The sequence below is a fragment of the Prionailurus viverrinus genome, chromosome B4 (assembly GCF_022837055.1).
Source record: "Prionailurus viverrinus isolate Anna chromosome B4, UM_Priviv_1.0, whole genome shotgun sequence".
NCBI lineage: Eukaryota > Metazoa > Chordata > Mammalia > Carnivora > Felidae > Prionailurus > Prionailurus viverrinus.
The window spans coordinates 133,470,129-133,490,474 of record NC_062567.1 but is presented as its reverse complement, the minus strand read 5'-3'; the positions used below and the strand labels follow the sequence as shown (position 1 = coordinate 133,490,474).

The 20,346-nt window shown below is 62.9% G+C and overlaps 1 protein-coding gene across 1 annotated transcript; it reads left to right on the top strand.

Annotated features, from left to right (window-relative positions):
- The first annotated feature begins 516 nt into the window (after positions 1–516).
- TTLL12 (tubulin tyrosine ligase like 12) lies at positions 517–17,547 on the top strand. The gene is made up of 14 exons (XM_047867018.1): positions 517–746; positions 4,219–4,391; positions 6,398–6,596; positions 7,385–7,544; positions 7,631–7,764; positions 9,865–9,941; positions 10,971–11,087; positions 11,170–11,364; positions 11,688–11,799; positions 12,650–12,801; positions 13,199–13,280; positions 15,017–15,085; positions 15,644–15,782; positions 16,148–17,547. Exons 1-14 carry the CDS (start codon positions 570–572, stop codon positions 16,297–16,299), a joined length of 1,938 nt encoding a protein of 645 aa, XP_047722974.1. The 5' UTR covers positions 517–569; the 3' UTR covers positions 16,300–17,547.
- The last annotated feature ends 2,799 nt before the right edge of the window (positions 17,548–20,346 follow it).

The following is a 20,346-nucleotide window of genomic DNA, read 5'->3' as shown; positions in this document are numbered from 1 at the left end:
ATGTCGAAGCGCCACTACCCGGCAGCACCGAACTCCGGTGAAGCATTCAAAAGAATCCGAGAGCCCCTCCCGCCCCCGGGGTCTGCGAGCCTTCCAAGCGGGGTGGGTGCGGGGCACGGCCCTGACTCCAGGCCTCAGTTTCCTTTTCGGACGGTGTCTGGAGTCTCTTCCGCTTCCGACCGCGTGGAAGCCGCACGGCCTCACTCCCGGCATGCCCCGGGGCAGCCGCGGGGCGAGCGAGGAAAACACCGCCCCCAGCAGACGCGCGTGCGCACTCGCCGGCAGCACCGAGCCCCCAACGCGCCCCGAGCCCGCGTCCCCCCCCCGCCCGCTTCCTCGCCGCGCAAGCCCGCGCGTTCACGCACTCGCGCACGCGCCCCTCGGCCGGCCGGGCGGCCGGGCCCCGGGTCCGGCTCCCGGAGCTTCAGCCCCCGGCGGCCCGCGGCGAGCCGGCGCCGGGCGGGCGGTGGGCGGGGGCCGCGGGGAGCTCGCGAGGAGGGCGGGGCGGGAGGGCCGGGCCCGCGGGCGGCGGCGGAGTGGGACTCGGAGCCGGCGCTGGTGCGGGCGCCATGGAGGCCGACGGGGGGCCGGGGGACCCGCCTGCCGAGCGCGGCAGCCCGGGCCTGACTCCGGAGGAGGGCGCGCGGGCCCGCGCCGAGTTCGCGGCGCTGCACGGCCCGGCGCTGCGCGCGTCCGGGGTCCCCGAGCGGTACTGGGGCCGCCTCCTGCACAAGCTGGAGCACGAGGTGCGGGCTGGGGCGACGCGGGAGGACCCGGGGTGCCGAGCGGAGCCGGGGAAGCGGCAAGGGTGTGGCTGCGGGCGGGGCCCTGGAGGGGAGGCCGGGCCAGGTGCGCCGGTGGAGAGGCAGGGGAGGGGGCCCTGGGGGTCTCCTGCCGACGAGGCTGCTAGGGTGCCTGGGGGAGGAGGGGGGAAGGCCCGGGGGCGACGCGCTGGGGGTGTGTCGGCGCTGGGGCGCGGCGGGGACCAGGCGGGAGAGGCGCGAAGAGCACGAACGTCCTGAGGACCGACTTAGATAGTGCCTCCTTGGCAGCTTAGGAGGTGTCTAGACTTTGGGGCCCAAGAGTGGCGGCAAGAGCCCAGTGCCTGTGGCCCCGATCCTGCCAGCGCCTGGGGCTCCTGCTCTGTGCCGGGCCCTGTACTGAGTTCTCCACGCTTCCGAGCCCCACATACATCCCCATTGTGCAGTTGAAAAAACTGAGTCACAGGAAGAGGAAGAGCCTCCTAAGGTCTGTCAGACTCGGGAACCTGTGCCTTGCTTTCAGCCACTCCTTCAAGGAGAATAGATGCCCCATGAATTGGTGTGGCTTGAACTGTTGGGGCCGTAGAACTCTTACATGTTTCATCATTCGATGTGAGCCCCCGCCCACCCTCATTTTGCAAATGAAAGAAAACTGAGGTTGTGGGAGACGGAAAAGGACTCCACAGAAAGGAAGAAAAGGGCTGACATGCTTCCAGATTCTGTGCCCTTTGTGGGGACAGCTCCCTTCTCACCAGTCTTATCTAGCCTGGGCCTCCAGTGTGGTACCCCGCGGGTGCTGGCTGATCAGAGTGGTTCCTGGTTTTTGGTAGTTTGCCCAGGTGCTGAAGCCAGAGCAACAGGCCGGCTAGTGGGGCCTTCTTAGCTGCAATTAGGCTCTTCTTGGGGGGGGGGGGGGGGGGTGCTGCTCCCTGGGGCCAAGACTGACCGAGGGGCACAGGTGATGAAAGGGACCCCCAGATCCAGGAAGAGGTTGTCCCCCAAGCCTAGCTGCTGGACACACCCCCACCCACCCAGCCAGTGGGAAATTGGGGTTCACCAGGTACCCTCCTGCTCCTAACACATAGTTGCTGTAAAACAGACACAATGTCAGTGGCATTCAATACATACCTACCTCTTGTAACGAACAGTGAGTTTCCTTCCCCTGTTTTATTTGCCCTCTCAATTCCACCAGTGTTTCCTGAGCACTTGGTTCGGGTCCCAGGCATGTGCTGGGGACCCCACCAATCTGTTAGGATAAGAAGGTCCTCGTGCTGGGTAAAAGGCACACATGTGGGAGAATCCCCCCGGCCCCAGTCCAGCGAGCCTCCATGGGCAGTAAACCCTCATTTAGACAAGTCACTGGTCCATCTAAGCCAGAGTCTCCATCTGGAAAGCCCGACGGTGGAACAGGGCCCCAGCTCCCACAGTCTTAGTGGGGATTGGGTGGGGAGGCAGGAGATGAGCTCCAGCAGGTGCCACAGCACACGGTGGGCGGTCACCAGAGTGTAGCATCCCCTCCGCACTGGCACTGGCCGCTGTGGCTCTACCAAGGGGCAGCCAGTATTTTTCCATGACCCTCCCTTGCCATTAGGGGTTATGGGCAGAGCTGTGAGTCATCACATCGCCAGACCCAAACCTGCATCCATTGTCTTCAGTGAAGCCTGCTGCCGCTGGGGGCCAGGTGTGGGGGTGGGCACCTGCCAACAGGAACCGGGCCCCTCCAACTCCCCGCAGGGCCCGTGGCCCTGGTGCCTCACTTCAAATCAGTTTTGTTGGAAAAGGTGGGGAGTGTTTTAAAATAGGTTGCAACTCCCACTGCCGGCAGGAACTTCCTGGCTGCAAGACCACACCCTTCATTACACCCTTAGGGCCTTCTGTAGTTGAACCCAGAAGGGATCATGGTCACCCCCCACCCCCAAAGGCAGGCCCTCTATTCCCAAGCCTTATACTGCCCCACTGTGCCCCTCCCTCGCATAGGAGTTAGGGTTCTAGATTGAAACCTGGGGTGTGCATTCCAGTTCTTTGAGCAGCTCTGTGCTGGAAGGAAGGTGACAGCCTTCCCCAGGCTCAGCTTAGGGAGCCTGGCTTGAGGCAGCCCCCCTTGTCTTCCAAGGAGCCTGGCTGGTTCCACAGCCTTCCCTACCCCCAGCTTCTGTGCCCCCCTGCCTGGGGTCCTTTGCCCACCACCCCAGCCACAGCTTCCCCCCCTTTAACCCTCCCCTCCCATCAGGCCCCAGCACCATTTACCTGGGCCTGTCACACGGCCCAACCTTACTCCTCTGTGCCACTCAGCTGCCAGCTCCCTAGGCAAGATCATGAGGGGTCCACGTTCACACCCCAAAGTGCCCACCTACCCAGCACAAAAAAAGCTGCTTGTGCCTGAATAGGTGGCTGGTTTCTCTCTGCTGGGAATGCAGTTTTTTTCTGTCAGAGTCATGAGAAGTAGGTTTGGGGGGGAGAATTGGCCTTCGTGGAGTCCCTGCTCTGTGCCAGGGACCTACGGTGCACTGTTCTATCGGTTTAACACTCAGCTCTCCTGGAAGGCAGAGGATGCCTTCCTCCCTGGTGAGAGACTGGTCTCCAAAGTGCAGTGATGACAGCAAGTGCTTCTGCGTCATTTGCCGGCCTTAGGCGCTTCTAAGCTTTTCGTGTCTTAATCATTTAATCCTTCCAACAGCCCTCTGAGGCAGGTTCTGATGTTCCCGTTGGAGGGATGGGGAAACTGAGGCACAGTGGTTCGGTGACTTGTCCAAGGCCCCATAGGCTGGCTCCAGAATCTGCCCTGAGGCCCCTTGCCAACTCGGGGCAGACACAGTGCGTGAGTGTGGCTGCAGGGGGCAGCCTGGCTCCAGAGCACGCAGGAGAGGGCTGACTTCGGCTGCACAGGGCTGGCACTGTCCGTTGCAGGGAAACTTAAGGACCCGGGCCCTTATCTTCCAACCACAGGCCCAGGCCCCGCTCTGTGCAGACCCAGACTGCCTCTTGTCTGGGCAGGCGTGGTGGCTGTGGGAGGCTCCAGGGCACCTGTTTCCTTCTGGATTGCCTCAGCTGCCTTGGTATAGGATTGGCTCTTCTGGTGGAACTGGGGTAGGATCCCCTGCCACCAAGACCCCACCTCTTCCGTTCACTTCTGACATGACCGGGGCCACCCACCGCCTTTCAGGACTCCTCTCCTTGTGCAGTAAAGACCAGACTAGATAGGGTTCCGCCCCGTACGTGCAGCCCTACCTCCAAGACTGAGGGTGTCCCGGGCTGAGGGACTTTGGACAATAGCTGGTGACGGCGGTTAGGTCCCAGTCCTGACTGGTTTCTAGGAGCCTCGGTTTCCCCACCTGTAAGATGGGTAGTCGGCTAATAAATAGGTGCTGCTTCTCCCGAGGGGTTTAGCTGGTCCTTGAGGCTGAGGGTGGGGTTGGGGATGGTGGGTAGCCCGTCAACACGCCTGCTGTGGCCCCAGGTCTTTGATGCCGGGGAGATGTTCGGGATCATGCAAGTGGAGGAGGTGGAGGAGGAGAGTGAGGGCGAGGCAGCCCAGGAAGTGCGGAGGAAGAAGCCCAACCCCGGCAGCGAGCTCTGCTACAAGGTCATCGTGACCAGCGAGAACGGGCTCCAGGCGGCCAACCCCAACAGGTAGGAGCCTCAGGCCAGACGCCCGTCGTCCATCCCGTGGCCCTCAGGATGGGCTCCTTCCTAGGGGGTCACCGAGGCCAGAAGCGGTAAATTCGGGCACTAGTGTTTTCTGTGTGCCGGGCACTGGCCTCTTCGCCAACTGGTTCAGAGCGTGTGTGTGGGTGCAAGGCAGCCTTACCCGTGAGCCTGCCCTTCTCTGAAGGCCTATCTCCGGTCCTACGGGATCTGGGTCTCTGGGTGGAGCCCAGAAAACATAAACAGGTTCTCCCAGGGCTTTATGCCTGGACTGTGAGCATTGTGGTCTGGTTGGCTTCTCAGGCGGGGGGCACCAGGGCCCAGCGCCACAGGGTAGATGGGGCGTTGCTCAGACCGAACCCAGGACTCCTGCCTCCCAGGGACCAAAAGAAGCTGTCGTCAGCCATGGCGGGCCCGTCCACCGCACTTTTCTTGGAACCTTAAGGAGGAAACTTGCCGGCCTCTCGAGGTCACCGGGCCCCTGTGTCCGTAGGGACAGGGTCTTCTGTGTCCGGGAAGGGTCTGGCTGGCCTCTTCTTCTGCAAAGGTTTTCTGGCCTCCTTCGCCAGCCTGTGAGGGGGCGGGAGAGGCCACACAGGTCATGACAGCAGCCAGGCGCCACCACCCACACGCTCTCTCGCTCAGAAACTTGCAGACTCACCTCTCACGTCAAGTTCAGCGCAGCAGCCTCCGCACGCACCTGCTCTGTTCCCAGCCGTGCCGCTCTGGGGCCCCAGCCCAGCAGCCACCGGGCAGGTTCAGGAGGGGATGCAGGCGGAGTCCTGGGCTTGGAGCTCCGGACATTGGTTTCAGCTCCACAGCCCTCCCTGCTCCTGGGCCTTTCTCCCTTTAGAGCCTCGTGAATCTCCTCTGATTGCCGGGTTCCAACCTCATCCTCTCTCCATATGTGCTGTGTCCAGCCCCCCTGGTGAGCATTTGCCCGGGGCCACCCCCAGGTATCCCACCTTGAAGCTCGGCTGGGTGCCCTGCAACCTATGGTCGTATCCCCTGCGCACAAGAGCAAGGATAGATCTCCATCTCTTGCCGGGTATTCAAACAAAAAGTACCACAAGCACAATGAAATAAACACTGCCGATCTTGCCACCCAGAGGAAACACCGGAGCGTTTGCTGTTCCTTTCATCTCCTCAAGGGAATGGAGGTGAGGGCCGTGTGGCCCGGCAGGCAAACCACACGCCTGTGTGTTCGGAGCGTCCTGGCCCAGCGGGCCCCGTGGGGCGGTAGGGATGCCTGCCTGGCCCTCCAACGCGCTCCCACCGCCGTGTGTGAGGGCCATGCAGCCACGCCCCTCTGGGCTCTTCCAGGGGGACTGGACCACACGGGGCACAGCTGTCCATATGTGTGGAGACTTGAAGCCTCTCCCACAAAAAGGCCTCGGGCTTTCCCAGGAAGTGCCCTGAAGCCCCCGGCACGCGTGAGTGAGCTCCGAGTGACGGCCTCTATGCACAGCTGCCTGCCGCTGGCCTTCCTCTGTGGGCAGCTTTTGCCTTTGCTGAGCACCTGCCGTGTGCCGGGCCTGCAGGTGGCGAGGAGGGGGGCATACACCTGTGCAGCGGTTCCAAATCCAGTTGAAGTCACTTGTTGTTACAGTGAGGAATAGCAATCGGCAGAAACACAAGTACACGGTGTGTGGTCAGCATGCTGTATGTTTGGTCTCATTTGGTCCGCTGATGGGAGGCAGGGACCCACTGATGGGAGGCAGGATCTCCCACTGATGGGAGGCAGGGTCTCACTGATATGAGGCAGGGACCCACGGATATGAGGCAGGGTCCTGCTGATGGGAGACAAGGTCCAACGGATGGGATGCGGGGACCCCAGTGGCTTTTTCAGAATTGGAAGAGGGAGAGAAACCTCCCCAGGCCACAGCTGCAGGCCTCTCCCTCCTCGGCATCTCCTGCTGGCCCCTTCTGTCCTGCCCTTCTTGCCGCGCCCGTGGGGCAGCCTCACGGCCCCCTTTGGTCTGTGCCCGCAGCATCTTCCTCATCGACCACGCCTGGACGTGCCGCGTGGAGCACGCGCGTCAGCAGCTGCAGCAGGTGCCCGGGCTCCTGCACCGCATGGCCAACCTGATGGGCGTCGAGTTCCACGGCGAGCTGCCCAGCGCGGAGGCTGTGGACCTGGTGCTGGAGGAGATGTGGCGGTTCAACCAGACCTACCAACTGTCCCACGGGGTGAGCAGGCAGCTGGACCTGGGGGAGGCGGGCGACCGACAGGGACGGGGGCCTTCACTGCCCTGGGCCGTCAGGGGCAGCCCAGGAGAGCCAGGACCCGGCCCCAGGAGCCGTCACCCTGGGATGAGCAGACTCCTCTCCGTGGGGCCCCTCATTCCCTGTGGCTTCATCGTGGGCCTGTTACTCTGCTTTGGGCCACCCAGCACTGGGGACCCGTGTATCTGGGGGCCTTTGAGCTCGCGGGACACCACCCTCTCTCTGACCGGAGACTTGAGTTCCGTGACTTGGCTGTCTGTTTCCTGATGCTTTCAGATTCTGTTGTCCCGTCCCCGTGAAAGCCCTCAGTGGTTCCTCACTGACTCCAGAAGAGTCGAGTCCCTGCTGTCATGACCACCCCTCCCCCCCAGCATCCCCAGACTCACCCTCACACTCCAGCCCCTTGCCACTTTTAGTTTGGGAAGAGACAAAAGTTGTTTCTCAGGGTCTCAGCTTAGATGTCCCCTCCTCCGAGGAGCCTCCCTCGCTCTCTCCCTGCCACACGCACAAAGCCAGACACATCCGTGCAGCCGTGGTCTAACACCTGTCCCACACAAGCGATCACTGCAGTCAGCCCAGAATGGCCCAGGAGGCCCCCGGTTAGAGGTGCATGTGCTAGTCGCTCCAGGCTCTGGGAGCTGGGTGTAGACGGGCCGCCGTTTGGGTGAATGGGCGGGTGGGAGGATGTGCCACAGAAGGGGGCAGGCAGGCGGACCGGTGGACGCAGGCTGCTGTGTGTGCTCCGCCTACAGACGGCCGAGGAGAAGGTGCCCGTGTGGTACATCATGGACGAGTTCGGTTCGCGCATCCAGCACTCGGACACGCCCAGCTTTGCCACCGCGCCCTTCTTCTACATGCCCCAGCAGGTGGCCTACACGCTGCTGTGGCCCCTGAGGGACCTGGACACGGGCGGTAAGTCCGACCCCCGCCCGCCCTGAGGGATGGGCCCCGGCCCTGGCTTCCCGCTGCCTCCTGATGGGCCACGTGTCTTGATGCAGAGGAGGTGACCCGAGACTTTGCCTACGGAGAGGCGGACCCTCTGATCCGCAGGTGCAGGCTGCTGCCCTGGGTCCCCGCCGACATGCTGGACGTCAGCTCCTCCACGCCCGAGCCGCCGGACCAGCACTACCAGGTGTGACCGTCCCCCTCCGACCCTGGGCCTCCCTGCTTGGTGGCTTCTGGAACGTTCTTCAGTCACCGAATGTTCATGAGCGCCAGCTGGCTAGTGTGGGGGGCAGCGGAGAGCCTGGGCGTGCCGGAGAGACGGGCTCAGAGCCCAGGCAGTGAGCAGGAGCTGCCAGCCCTGAGCCCAGACCCCAGGGGCCGGCTGCTGGGAACCATGCTCTCAGGCGATCAGAGAGCTGGGGCTGCTGGTCGTCCGTGCTGCTCCTCCTCGTTCTTGGGGACTCCTCGCCGGGACTGGGGGGCACAGCGTGGGCCATGCGGCTTGGTTACAGATCCCCACTCGGTACCATTTCCTCCTCCCCCGACACCCCCCTCACCGGGAATGTGAAGACGCTGGACTCGAACACTGTAAGGCGTGTTTTCTGGCGCACAGTAGGCCCTCCGCAAGTAGTCACCGGCGTCACTGTTACGAGCAACAAAGGTGCTCTGTGGCGGCCTCTTGGGCAAATTAGGGAGTCGGGGTCAGGGAGGCCCAGGGCAGGGGAGGAAAGGGGGAGCCTCTAGGAACATAGCCACTAGCAGACCAGGCAGGGCTGGGCAGGGAAGACCCCCTGGCCCCTCTCTCCTCCCTCCCCTGCCCTCTGATCTCCCACCACTGCTTCCCATTGGCTGGTCCCAGTTGGAAACCAGGCCACGAGTGAGCCTGTGGTTAGCACCTATGGGTATGCTTGACTATAATCCTCACGACAGTAGGCCTTAAGGTCCCGTCTCTATCTCCATTTCACGGAGAATGAGGAAACAGGCACAGAGAGGTTGAGTAACTTGCAAACGGTCACACAGCTGGTGGGGGAGCGAGGCTCCAATACCAGGGGCGCCTGATAGCTTGTGGGCAGAGGCTTCCAACCTCGCCCCAGTGTGTGGAAATTTCCCAGCCCACACTGGCACATCAGACACTGAGCACCTCCGAGGATCGTGGGAAGGAGTAGACAAGTCAGGAAGAGCGAGGATGGCACGCGCCGCGTGGTGGTGTCGATTCCGTGCGCGCTGTGGCTTGGGAGAGACTAGGCCATAATGATGGAACTATTGGCACCTTTCTGGTGGATCCCGTGTAAGCCAGTGGTGGTCGAACCGTCCCTGCGGAAAACTGTGCAATCACTGTGTTTACTCATCTTGAGTTTGAGGCGAGTTTCCGAGCCTCGTAGGATAGTTGCACGTAGTAGGTGCTTAGTGAACAAGTGAATGCAAGGGGGGGAGGCTTAAGAATTGCTTAGGGATGAAGACTTCCTCCTGGTGGTGAGGCTGTTCAGCGGGCAAGCAAGCAGGTGACGTGGCCTTCCGACCTCAGGGCTCAGGAGCTAAGACTGCAGAGTGGAGTTTGCACTCACGAATTAGGGTGTTTTTTTTGCCTTGGGATGCCCTCTACTGCCCAGGAAGAGGCGATGGGGCCAAACTCTGGTTGTCTGTCACCCCCTGGTTGCTTTTCCCCATTTGACCATCTAGATCGGCCTGGGCCCTGAGCCCTGAGCCCTGGGGTAGCCAGTCTTAGTTAGCTGTCACTGGATAAGAAGGGACACGAAGACAGCAGCTTCACACAGCAGACGTTTGTAATCTCACCCCCGCTGTCTGTGGAACAGGCGTCGGGGGAGCTTTTGGCTCGGAGCCCCGCTCGCATAGCCAGGCTGTCAGCTGAGGCTCGATGGGGCTGAGGACCTGGCTCCACGACGCTCACCCGCCCAGCCACGTGGGCCCCCTCCGCAGGGCTGCTGAGTGTGGGGGTGTTTTAAACCACCAGCGGCACCTCGGGGCTCCGCTGGGACCGGGCAGCCCCCTCCCAGGACGGGCCTGACATCTTCTCAGCTGCCTGTGATTTGGAGAGAGCCTCGGGAAGATTCTTTTTTTTTGACACAAAACGGGCAGTCCGGCACCTGTGGGGCCTTGAGGCCCAGAATTCCTGGGCAGGGTGGTCAGAGGGCTCTGGCTCTGGCTGGGGTCTGAGTGTGCCCCCTGAGATCTCAAACCCCGATGTGCCAGGATGGGGGTCAGGGGGGCGTGTTCACGTGCTCCCTTTCTCGAGGGTCTGTTTCCACCTTCAGTGCTTTCCTTCCAGGCCATTTTGGAGGAAAACAAGGAGAAGCTGCCACTCGCCATCAGTCCGGCGGCGTATCCCCGTGACCACGTCTTCAGGTGCGCAGCTCCCTTCTCGGCTCGTGATGAGACTTCCCTCACTCCCCCGAGTTCCCACAACCCCTAGGACAGTGCCTGGCACAGGGAGGCACTCAGGAAGCCTGCCGTCTCTTGGCGACATGGCAGTGACAGACGTGTGAGGCCACAGAGTCTGAGGATCACAGAGAGAGCGCCGTGAAAAGTGAGGGGGTGTCCTGGGGTGAAGTCATAGCCAGGCCTGCGCGCCGCGGCCCCTCCGGAAGGCAGGAAGCCTGTGCGGACAGTGAAGGCGCAGGGCGCCCAGGAGGGTGTGCAGGGGTGGGCCGGCGGGTTATGCGAGGCCGGCAGGTGCAGGCTGGACCCCAGGGGGAAGCAGGTACTCCATGTACAGGTGAGGGTGTAAAAGTCAGTGCTGAACCCCCCCACCCCCGCCCCGGTGTAGGGCAGGCTCGGAGGCGGGGCCCAGCCCTCGGTCTACGCAAACCTGGTCCAGCCACAGACTAACTGCCTTCTGTCTCTGCCGTACCCCGCAACCGGGCTCTCAGGCTCTGTCCTCACCTCTGCCCGGGGCCAGCGAGGGCCAGGCAGGTAGCAGTGAGCACTGGTGTGGAGCAGGGCTACATCCAGGACACTTGTCTGGGCCACACGCTCACCTGTAGGCACCAGGACACCAGCTGCCTTCTCTGAGGGCAGGGGTCTTCGTGTGTCCATTCTTCCTGCTTCCACGTGGGAGGAAAGCCTGCATTTGTTAAACACTCGGGTTAGCCCGTTTCATCCCAGTGACGAGTGTGAGCTAGGCCGTGGTCCCATCTTACGGGGGGACCTGGGGTCACACAGGTAGGTGTGTGGTTGCCCCACCCTCGGCAGGCAAGCAGAGGGGCTGGGGTCTGACCCTGGCTGTCCGCCCTCAGGGCCCGTGCTGGGACCTCAGGGTCGAATTTACGCCCAGCCGCGTCCTCCTTAACATCAGCCCCGGGTGGGGCGCCCCCAAGTGGCAGGGGTGTGGCGAGCATAGGCGGGGGCCCGGCTCAGCCCGACTTCTCCCTATAGGGTCTACACGGACGTCCAGCAGGTGCTCGGCCACCTCACCCACCCACGCTTCACCTTTACCCAGAGCGAGGCGGACGCGGACATTCTCTACAACTTTTCCCACTTCAAGGACTACAGGTGAGCCCCCCTCCGCCCCCCCGCCAGCCAGGCCGAGTCCCCTCGCCACCCTGAGCTGCCCGCGTTTCCCTCGGCCCTCCAGGAGGCTCAGCCAGGAGAGGCCCAACGTGCTGCTGAACCAGTTCCCCTGCGAGAACCTGCTGACCGTGAAGGATTGCCTGGCCTCCATCGCGCGCCGGGCGGGGGGCCCCGAGGGCCCAGCCTGGCTGCCCCGTACCTTCAACCTGCGCACCGAGCTGCCCCAGTTCGTCAGCTACTTCCAGCAGCGGGAGAGGCGGTAAGAGCCCCCTCCAGGCGGAGACTCCTACATGCGCCCCGTCCCTACAGCCCCCACCCCACCTGTACCCGTCCTCACCGGCCCCCGGCCCGCGCCTTGGTGCCGCAGCCGGCCGTGACTGCCAGGGGAGTTCTCCACGCCCCTGCCGAGCGAGCTCCTCCTTGCTCCCTGAGGTCCGGCCGCTAACGCCCCCTCTGTGACACCTGCCGCTGCTCCCTGCGGGAGGTTGGGTGCCCCTTTCCTAGGGCTGCCACGGTCCTGGGGAGACGTTGCCCGGGAAGGTGGGCCCGGGGCGCAGCCCAGCCGACCCCATGTGCTCTCAGGGGCCAGGACAACCACTGGATCTGCAAGCCCTGGAACCTGGCCCGCAGCCTCGACACCCACATCACCAGGAGCCTCCACAGCGTCATCCGGCACCGCGAGAGCACCCCCAAGGTGGGCCTTGGCGCTCCGGGGGCCAGGGGCACTGAGTGCACCGGCTGGCCACCGAGTCAGTGGGGCAAAGGGGACTCGCGTGTCAGGGCCTGGGTGCGGGCGGGTCCTGGTGTTGGGTCACTCAGCTCACGGGTGTCTCTGAAGCCCACACTCCATTCCTTCCACCGGCCTGGCCGGCAGGGAAGGGCTGTGTGACTGTCCGGGTGACATGGGGGAGCCCTTGCTGGGAGCTGCCCCTGGTGTGTCTGACCTCAGAGTCCCCACGTGCTGCACCAGGAGTGACCGCCGAGCCGGGGGCAGGGGGCCAGGCCAGGGAGCCCCTCGGGGCCCCGGACAAGGCTGCTGCAGGGACACACGGCACAGGGGCAGCGTCGGGGGCTTCGTGAGACGCAGCGCATCTGGGCGGAAGCCAAGGAAAGCGTGCCACGGGGATGATTGTCGCAGGGATTCCAGACAGCGGACGGGGAGTCGGCGGGATTATGGCTGAGGACTTGTATTCAGTTTTCAAAACCCAAAAACTGGTGGGATCCTTTCCCTCGGTTAAAGTGAAGCTTAGGGTACAGAACTTGCCACAGCCTGGACAGAGTGTGCAAAGGCCGAGGAAGAAGCCAGGTGCAGGGTGCACGCGCCTCCGTAGACCCCAGGGCGGGAAGCGGCCCGCTCCCGGGACCGGGGCAGGAGCGCACCTGCGTCCCCAGGAAATGCGACGGCGTGCAGACACGCCACAAGCACAAGCCCGCAGCCAGTGAGGACGGACGCGGATGGGGCGGGGCTGGGGTGCCTCCGGGCACTGGGTCCTGGCCCGGGGGAGGTGAGAGCCCGCCCGCGACCCCGTGTCCGTGTCCTGCAGGTCGTGTCCAAATACATTGAAAGTCCAGTCTTATTCCTGCGAGAAGACGTGGGGAAGGTCAAGTTTGACGTCCGCTACGTCGTGCTGCTGCGCTCGGTGAAGCCCCTGACGCTGTTCGTGTACGACGTGTTCTGGCTGCGGTTCTCCAACCGGTAACTGGGAGACTGGCTGGGGGGTGGGCAGCGGGGCCCCTCGTTCCCTCGGGGGTCAGAAGGCCTGCCCTGGGCTGCTCCCCCACCGCGCACCCGGCAGGTGGCCCGCTGAGCTGGTAAATGGCGGGGGCTCTTGCCCTGCCTGCCTCAGCCACCGCTGGGGACGGTCCTTGTGGAACAGGCACCGACCCCAGAGTCTCGCGATGACGTGTCCGGGCCGTCGGGGCGTCCTCACGGTTAGCTCATCGCTCGCTCTGACCCAAGCTCTGTGGGGCCGTGGGGCCCCCCCCTCGCACCGATGGGGGAACAGGCGTCCGGCGGGCTTGCTCAGGGCACTGTCCCTGCTCAGCCGCGGCCACGCTCAGGACCCTCCCGTGTCTGCGCGCTCCTCCCGCAGGCCCTTCGCACTCGATGACCTGGACGACTACGAGAAACATTTCACTGTCATGAACTACGACCCAGAGGTGGTGCTGAAGCAGGTAGAGACCGGGGCGGCGGGTGCAGATCCACACCCATCGGCTTGTCTTCTGGGCAGGCTGTGTAGACGGTCAGAGGAGCGGACTTGGGGTACCTGTGTCAATCTCAGAGCGGCACCCCCGCAGCTCTGAGGTGCCCGCGGCCTCCCTGGGCCCTGCGGCAGGTCGCCTGCAGGTCTCCCCTGGAAGCATCTGCTCGGCACAAGGGCGTGTGGGGGTGGGGAGGCACGGGGTGCATGTCACGTGCCGCCACCCTCACCCCAAGGCCGGCTGCTGCTGTTGCTGGCCTGTGACCCTGCCTGGATCCTCCATGCCCTGTGCTATCTGGGCACCGTGAGCAAGGGGACATCAGGGCAAGGCTCCCTTCGAGGTGAGGGCATCACACCCCAGCCGGCCAGCAGTGCACCTGGCCAGGTGGGCGTGGCCTGGCGGAGGCAGAGGCCAGCTCTGGGTGGAGGAAGGAGGGGAGGAGAAAGAGGCTGCCTCCTCCCGGAGGCCCTCCCTGTTCCCTGACCTGCGCGCTGGGTAACGGCTGTTTGAGGCAGGCAGGAAGTAGGGCACGGGCACTCACGCACCCTTGCTCAGCCCGAGGCCTGCAGGTGGCCTTCCCTGCCCTGCCTCCCACAAGGAGCCACTCCTCTGAAAGGGGTGATTATCCTTCCTGGGCACATTCTTTTCAGCGTGCGTACCTCCCGAAATCACTCAAAGGACTGTTTTGCACGTACTATATGAATCTGTGTGTAAATGCCATGGAGCAAATCCTTCTGTGGCTTTTGTCGTTGTTGAGCATCGTGTGTGTAGATCCGTCATTATCGTTGAATGGGGCCGGGGGCATTCTTGTCCCCGGGATGGGCTCGTCACTCACCTGCTAATAGACATTTGGGCCACGTGCGGTGTTCACTATTCACAAACGTGCTGCATCGAACACTCCCGGAGACGCCTCGCCATGACTGTGCGACCGGAGGGGCCTTGCCCACGTGCACGCCCAGCGGTTGCTTCTGGTCCCGGGCTGTGCTGGCGGCCGGCACCTGGGACCCTGAGCCCTCATGGGACCCTAGGACATGGTTGGAAGTTGTCTCTGAGACAACCGAGGGCCGCCCTGTATACTGTGGGATGCCCCAAGGGTCCTGTTTCCCCTGAAGCTCCTGTGTGCGGGGACACGTGTCCAACAGGATGTGAATGAGCCCACCCTGGCTCGTCCTTTGCAGGAAGAAGCCTGAGCCTACTGCCAGCTCACGCAGGTGTGTTTGGGGTGAAGCCTTGGCCTGGGGAGATCTTGCCGTCCCCAGGCACTTTGAGCTGGTGCTGAGCGGTGAGCTCCGGCCTGGGCCCTGCAGATGCGGGTGCAGGCTCTGCCCCCCGTGCATGGAGACCGGCGTGGTGCTGTGTCCCCCCGGGCCTTGCAGTCTGCTGACCCCTCAGCATTAAGCGTCTCACTTGAGCCTCGCGAGAGCCCTGCAAATAAGTGCCGGGCAGGGAGCATCCTCCCGTTTTACAGACGGTGACACTGAGGCTCGGACAAGTAAATCTGCTTGTCCTGAGTCTATAGTAAGATCCAGAGCTCAGACTGCCTCCTGCCTCCATTTGTGCCCAGAGGTGGGGGTGTTGGATAGGCGGCTGGCACCGACACGTGGCCCCGGCGAGTGTCAGAGGCCCCAAATTAAGGTGGGGCAGGCCTCCCCGCTCCCGGCCCGGAGGAGGCCCCGGGCAGAGCGTGACGGTCCCTGTGTCTGTCACAGGTGCACTATGATGAGTTCATCCCTGAGTTTGAGAAGCAATACCCAGAATTCCCCTGGAAGAGCGTCCAGGTGAGTCCTGAGCAAAGCCGCAGAGGCTGGGGCTTGCCCTCACCGGCCAGCATCAGGTGGGTGGGGGTCTTTGCTCCTCCCACCGAGACTAGGGAAGGAGATGGTGTGAGCTGCAACCCTCCTCCCACTCTAGACCTTGTGGGGTGCTCTGGAGGGGATTCGGGGCACTACGGGGACAGCCCGATGGCAATAGGCCCTACCTGCCCCAGAAATTGCAAACCTGAGGGGACAGCAGGGACACGGCTGGAGACACAGGCTGGCCTCCGTCTCTTAGAGCAGCTGCTTCTGGTGCTGCTCTGTCTGCTTCGGTGCAGAGGGCAGCAGGGGGCTCTGAGGCAGGAGACCGGCTGCTTTGTGGTAGTCGGACCCACGAGCGAGGGGCCGGTGTTCTAGGGGGCGGCCGGGTGCGGAGATGCGAAGGCTGCAGGAGGAGGGGTCTTGGGCCATTTGGGGCCGCAGCCCACGTGGAGGCAGGGAGCCCGTGTCAAAAGCAGCTCTGGGGGCTGGTCCCGGCCACAGAGCCACGCAGCCCCCAAGCCCTACCTCCCCCGTCCCCAGGGTGAGATCTTCCAGGCCTTCACGGAGCTGTTCCAAGCGGCATGTGCCAAGCCACCGCCCCTGGGCCTCTGTGACTATGCCTCATCCCGGGCTGTGTATGCCATCGACCTCATGCTCAAGTGGGACGACCGTCCAGATGGTGAGGCCCCCCCCACCCCTCCCTGTAATCCAAACCACGCCCTCTCCACTTAGCCAAAGCCGATCATCCAGCCCTCCCCCTGCCGGCGCCCCCAGGGGACAGAGAGGGCGTCCCCGCTTCCCTGCCCCTGTCGGTCGGTGCCCCTCGGGTTGTACTCTGCCTCACGTTCGCCGGGAGGTCTGGTCTGGGGGGTGCACCACCAAGGGGTGGCGGTCCCCAGGGCAGAGCGCAGGCAGGAAGGGCGGTGGGCTGTGGTGTTGGGGGGGGGGGGAAGCTCGAAAGGAAAGGGCCCTTGTGCCCCGAGGCCCCAGCGGCCAGGGCCCAGCCCACCCTCCCGGGAGTGAGGTGCCCTTTTGCGCCGTCAGGGAGGCGGGTGATGCAGCCACAGATCCTGGAGGTGAACTTCAACCCGGACTGCGAGCGAGCCTGCAGGTACCACCCGACCTTCTTCAATGACGTCTTCAGCACCCTGTACCTGGACGAGCCCAGCAACTGCCACGTCAGCCGCCTGGTCTAGGTGCCCGCGGGCCCTGCTGAGGCTGGGTCCTCCAGCCTCAGCTCCCCGGGCCGCTTCTGCAGAGTCCTCCTCCCCGTCCTCCCTCGGACAAGCCTCGCCTTCGAGCTTTGGCCCCAGCACCGCCTCTGGGGGCTCAGGGTCCTCCTCTGCCTCCTGACTCAGGAGCAGGGCCGGTCACAGTGTCCCCTGGGGCTGAGTGCCAGGCCCCCGTGCACAGTCCCCTCACCGCCATCTCTGCTCAGCCAAAGGCTTTTCCAAAGAGTTTGGTTCCCGGGCTGCCGTGTTTCCAGGGTGTCGGCGGAAGACGGGTTCCGGGGAGCGTGACGAGGCGTCCCCACAAACAGGCTTCCCCGGAAGCACCTGTGGAGCCCAAACATGAACGGGGCCAGGCTGGCTCCTTCTCCAGATGTTGCTTGTGCGTCGTGGCTCCCCCAGGGCAGGGCGTCGGGGTCCCCCGCTGCACCCCTGTGTCCCCAAAACCCCTGGGAACCTGCCAGCCTTCTTGTTCCCCAACCTCGACCAAAACCTTTACCGGCAAGCTTCTCGTGCCCGCCGCCTGTGATCGCTCTTGCCTTTCCATTTGGCAAAGGCAGGCCGTCCTTCCCACCTCCGTGGCCCCCGCAGACCTCGCCACCCGCCGGGCACAGCAGCACTCTCCCCCTTGTCCGACGTCGGCTGGGACTCCCTGACGAGGGGCCTCGGGGACAAGTGTGGGCAGCAGGGCACCAGGCAGTGGGGAGCCGACAAAGATGATTCCAGGGAGAACTTCGCGTCATAGTTAGATGTCGTCTTCCACCAGAGTCTAGAGTCAAAATGTTGGGTTTTTGTTAGTTTTTCACGTACGGGAGTAAATTGAAATTTCTTGTCCTTCCCGTGCTTTTGTTTCCGAAACCTGGAGTCCGATGCCAGCCTATGTGTAGCCGCAGCACGCCCAGGCCCCGCTGACAGGGCAGGGGGGCCAGTCCGCCTCCCGGGGAGCGGGGAGCTGCTTTCGTTTTGAAGCCAAGAGTGATCCTGGTGGCAAAACTGGACTTGACTGTGCCTCCTTCTGTGTGTCTCCTTGGCTGTGTCTGTCGGCCTCTGTCACCCAGGACCTCAGTCTGTCGGCCGGGGGGACGCCCCTTCCCTCCAGCCACGCACAGGTGTCGAGAGCAGGGCACCTCGTCTCGGGTCGTCGCCCCGGAGGGCCGCTGGCGTCCCGTCCTCTCCTTGACTCGATTCGTATCACAATAAAGTATGCCTTCTCTACTCTGGCCTCGCTTTCTCTTGGGAGGCCCTGGAACCACAGGCCTGGCGCAGCGTGTCAGCCGTTTGCCTGTTGGGCTGTGGAAGAAAACCAAAATACCAAGACTGGCGCTTTGAAAAATGGGAGAGACGGAACCGCGGTGAGGCTTCCAGGTTCCCCGTCCCGGTCCGTCTGGGCTGCTGTGACCAGATGTCCCCACTGGGGGGCTTAACAGGACTTCCTTCCTTCCTTCCTTCCTTTCCGGAGGCCGGGGGTGGTGTGGCCCAGGATCAGGGGGCGGCGGATATGGTGTCATAAGGGCCCTCTTCCTGGTCACAGGTGGGAAGGGGCAAGGGAGCTTTGCGGGGTCTCTTGTAAGGACACTGATCCCGCTCGTGAGGGCTCCGTCTTGTGACCTAAAGGCCTCCCGAAGGCCCCGCCTCCTAGGACCATCACATTGGGGCTTAGAATTCAACACAGGGATTCGGGGGGGACACTCAGACCACAGCAGGTTCCTAACCCAAAGTTGGGTTTCCCAGCACCGGTTCCGTCGCGGAGCGGAGCACCGTGGGGACAGACGTGGAGCTGAGGCGCATCACAGGCAACGCCCAGGAGCCTTGTCCTCGCACGAGCCCTGAACCCCGGCTCCGGCACACATTTCTGGGGCCTCAGGCAATGGGAGTCTCTTTCTGCCCGTTTCTTCACCCTGAGGATGGGGGTGAGAGGAGACCCTAACTGCTCTTAGGGCAGCCAGAGTGTCAGGAGGGGCGTGAGCACCGCTAGCCTGCGCAGCGCCGCCCCCTGGTGGTGATGGAGCTGACGACAGGAAGGCAGAGGTCCCCTCCCCAGAGTGCCCTGCAAGGGGCCTCCTGCGCCCCTCAGGGTGGGCACTCACACCGGGTTGTTCATCCAGCTGCCTATCAGGGGTGGCACTCCTGCTCATTCCCAGTCCACTTAAAACCTGATTACCCGGACACTCCGAGCAGGCACGGCTGGGATCAGAAGACCCCGTGATCCAGACTTTCCTTAATTATAAATGGGCCGTCCCCCACTCTCGCTGTCCTCGCATCTCTGATCAGTGAAACGCAGACAACCCCCAAGGAAGGGCATCAAGCAGGGTCTCCACCGTCCCTGAAGCCCAGACCGCTTGCCATGGAGACAGTTCTTATCCCCGGGGAATGCCTCTTTCTGGTATTATCTTCCCTGGAGTCCTTTTGTTTGCATTGAGAATTCATCAAAACGGAGAATTTGTAAGCGCAGGACATCTGGAGTTGACCGGGGAGCCACAGCCGTGGTATCAGTTGTACCAATGTCCCACGGAGCCGCACAAATCCGAAAGGTGAAGCTTAAGATGCTCATAGTGACATCTAGAAAGACCCTCCGTGATGTTCCGTGGCCACAGCGGCAGCCCCGGACTCGGTGGCGCTCTCCTGGAGAGGCGCCAATATAGGAGAACCTCTTAGCACCAGAGACGAGGCTTCCACTTGCAGGGTTCAGAGTGGCCGACCACACGTTAAAGTGCTCAGCTCACACCCAGTCACTGCTGTGCCCCTGCGGACGGTCGGCCGAGCCCTCCTGGGCTGTGGGAATGGCCTTGTGTCCTTTATGGCCAGTCAGCTGCAGAAGGAGACAAACCCCCAGATTTAAGATTTCAACGGCACGAAGTAGCTCCAGCAAAGAGCACAGCCCAGAAGGACGTGACCCATCCATGAGGTGTGGGTTTTCCTGTTAAACGAACGTGGAAATTGCCAGCACCCTGACGTTCCTAGTGGATGACAACAGCCCAGAAAGGAGAACGCTGTGTGTGAAGAAGGGGGTGGGAGGAGGGGGAAGCATCACAAGAAAGCCAGCAAACAAAATGGCAAAGTGCATCTGCCTCTCGTCTGTTTCGCCAGGCATTTTTGTGGCCGTGCGTGGTATGTGGCCAGTAGGAAGTGTGTGGGATATTGCTAGGGATGAACGGACCCACAAGTGCGTGGAAGGGACAAAAAATCGCCTGCACCAGCATCACGGAAAAGATTGCAGAAGTCTCGGGTGCACTTAAGTGCTAAGTACCAAAAAAAAAAATAAAACTCAGTGCAGGACATCTGGCAGGCGCAGGGGTGGCTGTGACACATCCAGGGGCCCCCTGACCTTCTTGGAGAACTTCGGAAATAATGAAGATGCTCAAAGAGTCCCCCATCTGACCCCTCTGCTCTCACGAGCATCAGAAAAGCAGCGTGGGGAGCTGGCCAAGGTGCTCCCGGCTGCCAGGCTGCCGGGTTCCTGCAGAGCATCGTCTGTTGGGCTCCAAAATCCTCCGGAGCTGAGGGTAAGCAGCAGGGCGATGGCCCCGGAAGACAGCCACCCCTTCTCTCAGAACAATGCAGTCAGCTGGCTCTCCCCGAACTTTCCTGACATCGTAAAGTGGGGATAGAACAAGGGGAGACGGGCCACGAAGCATCCGGCCTCCCGAGATGACAGAGCGAAACACCAAAGTTTTGCCAATTTGGGTAATCGACAAGCAAAACCAGGCAACAAAAGGCACGGCAGGTCACGGGCGCCAGGCGGCCGAGCGGCAGAGGCAGGACGCACGCGGAATGTGGGAGCTCGTAGCCGGACCAGAGGGACCGCCCCAGGGGGAGACTGCCTGTGGGGGGGGGGTGCCTGCCAACCTCACCGACTCCCAACAGCCGGGACACGGGCCTTACTGCCTCTGACACGCCCTCCTGCCGATTTGGTGTTTGTGAGGCTGCTTCTGGTGGGGTGAGGCCGGCATGAGTCCCACCACCCAAGGGGCAGGTCAGGCGGTGTCCCCAGCTCTAGGCCCAGCCCCATCCCGG

Excerpts from the sequence above, each read along its gene's own strand:
- TTLL12 (XM_047867018.1), top strand. The coding sequence starts at position 570 with ATGGAGGCCGACGGGGGGCCGGGGGACCCGCCTGCCGAGCGCGGCAGC. Across the intron at positions 7,765-9,864 it reads CGCCGGACCAGCACTACCAG|GCCATTTTGGAGGAAAACAA; the intron begins GTGTGACCGTCC and ends CTTTCCTTCCAG. Across the intron at positions 12,802-13,198 it reads TGGCTGCGGTTCTCCAACCG|GCCCTTCGCACTCGATGACC; the intron begins GTAACTGGGAGA and ends CTCCTCCCGCAG.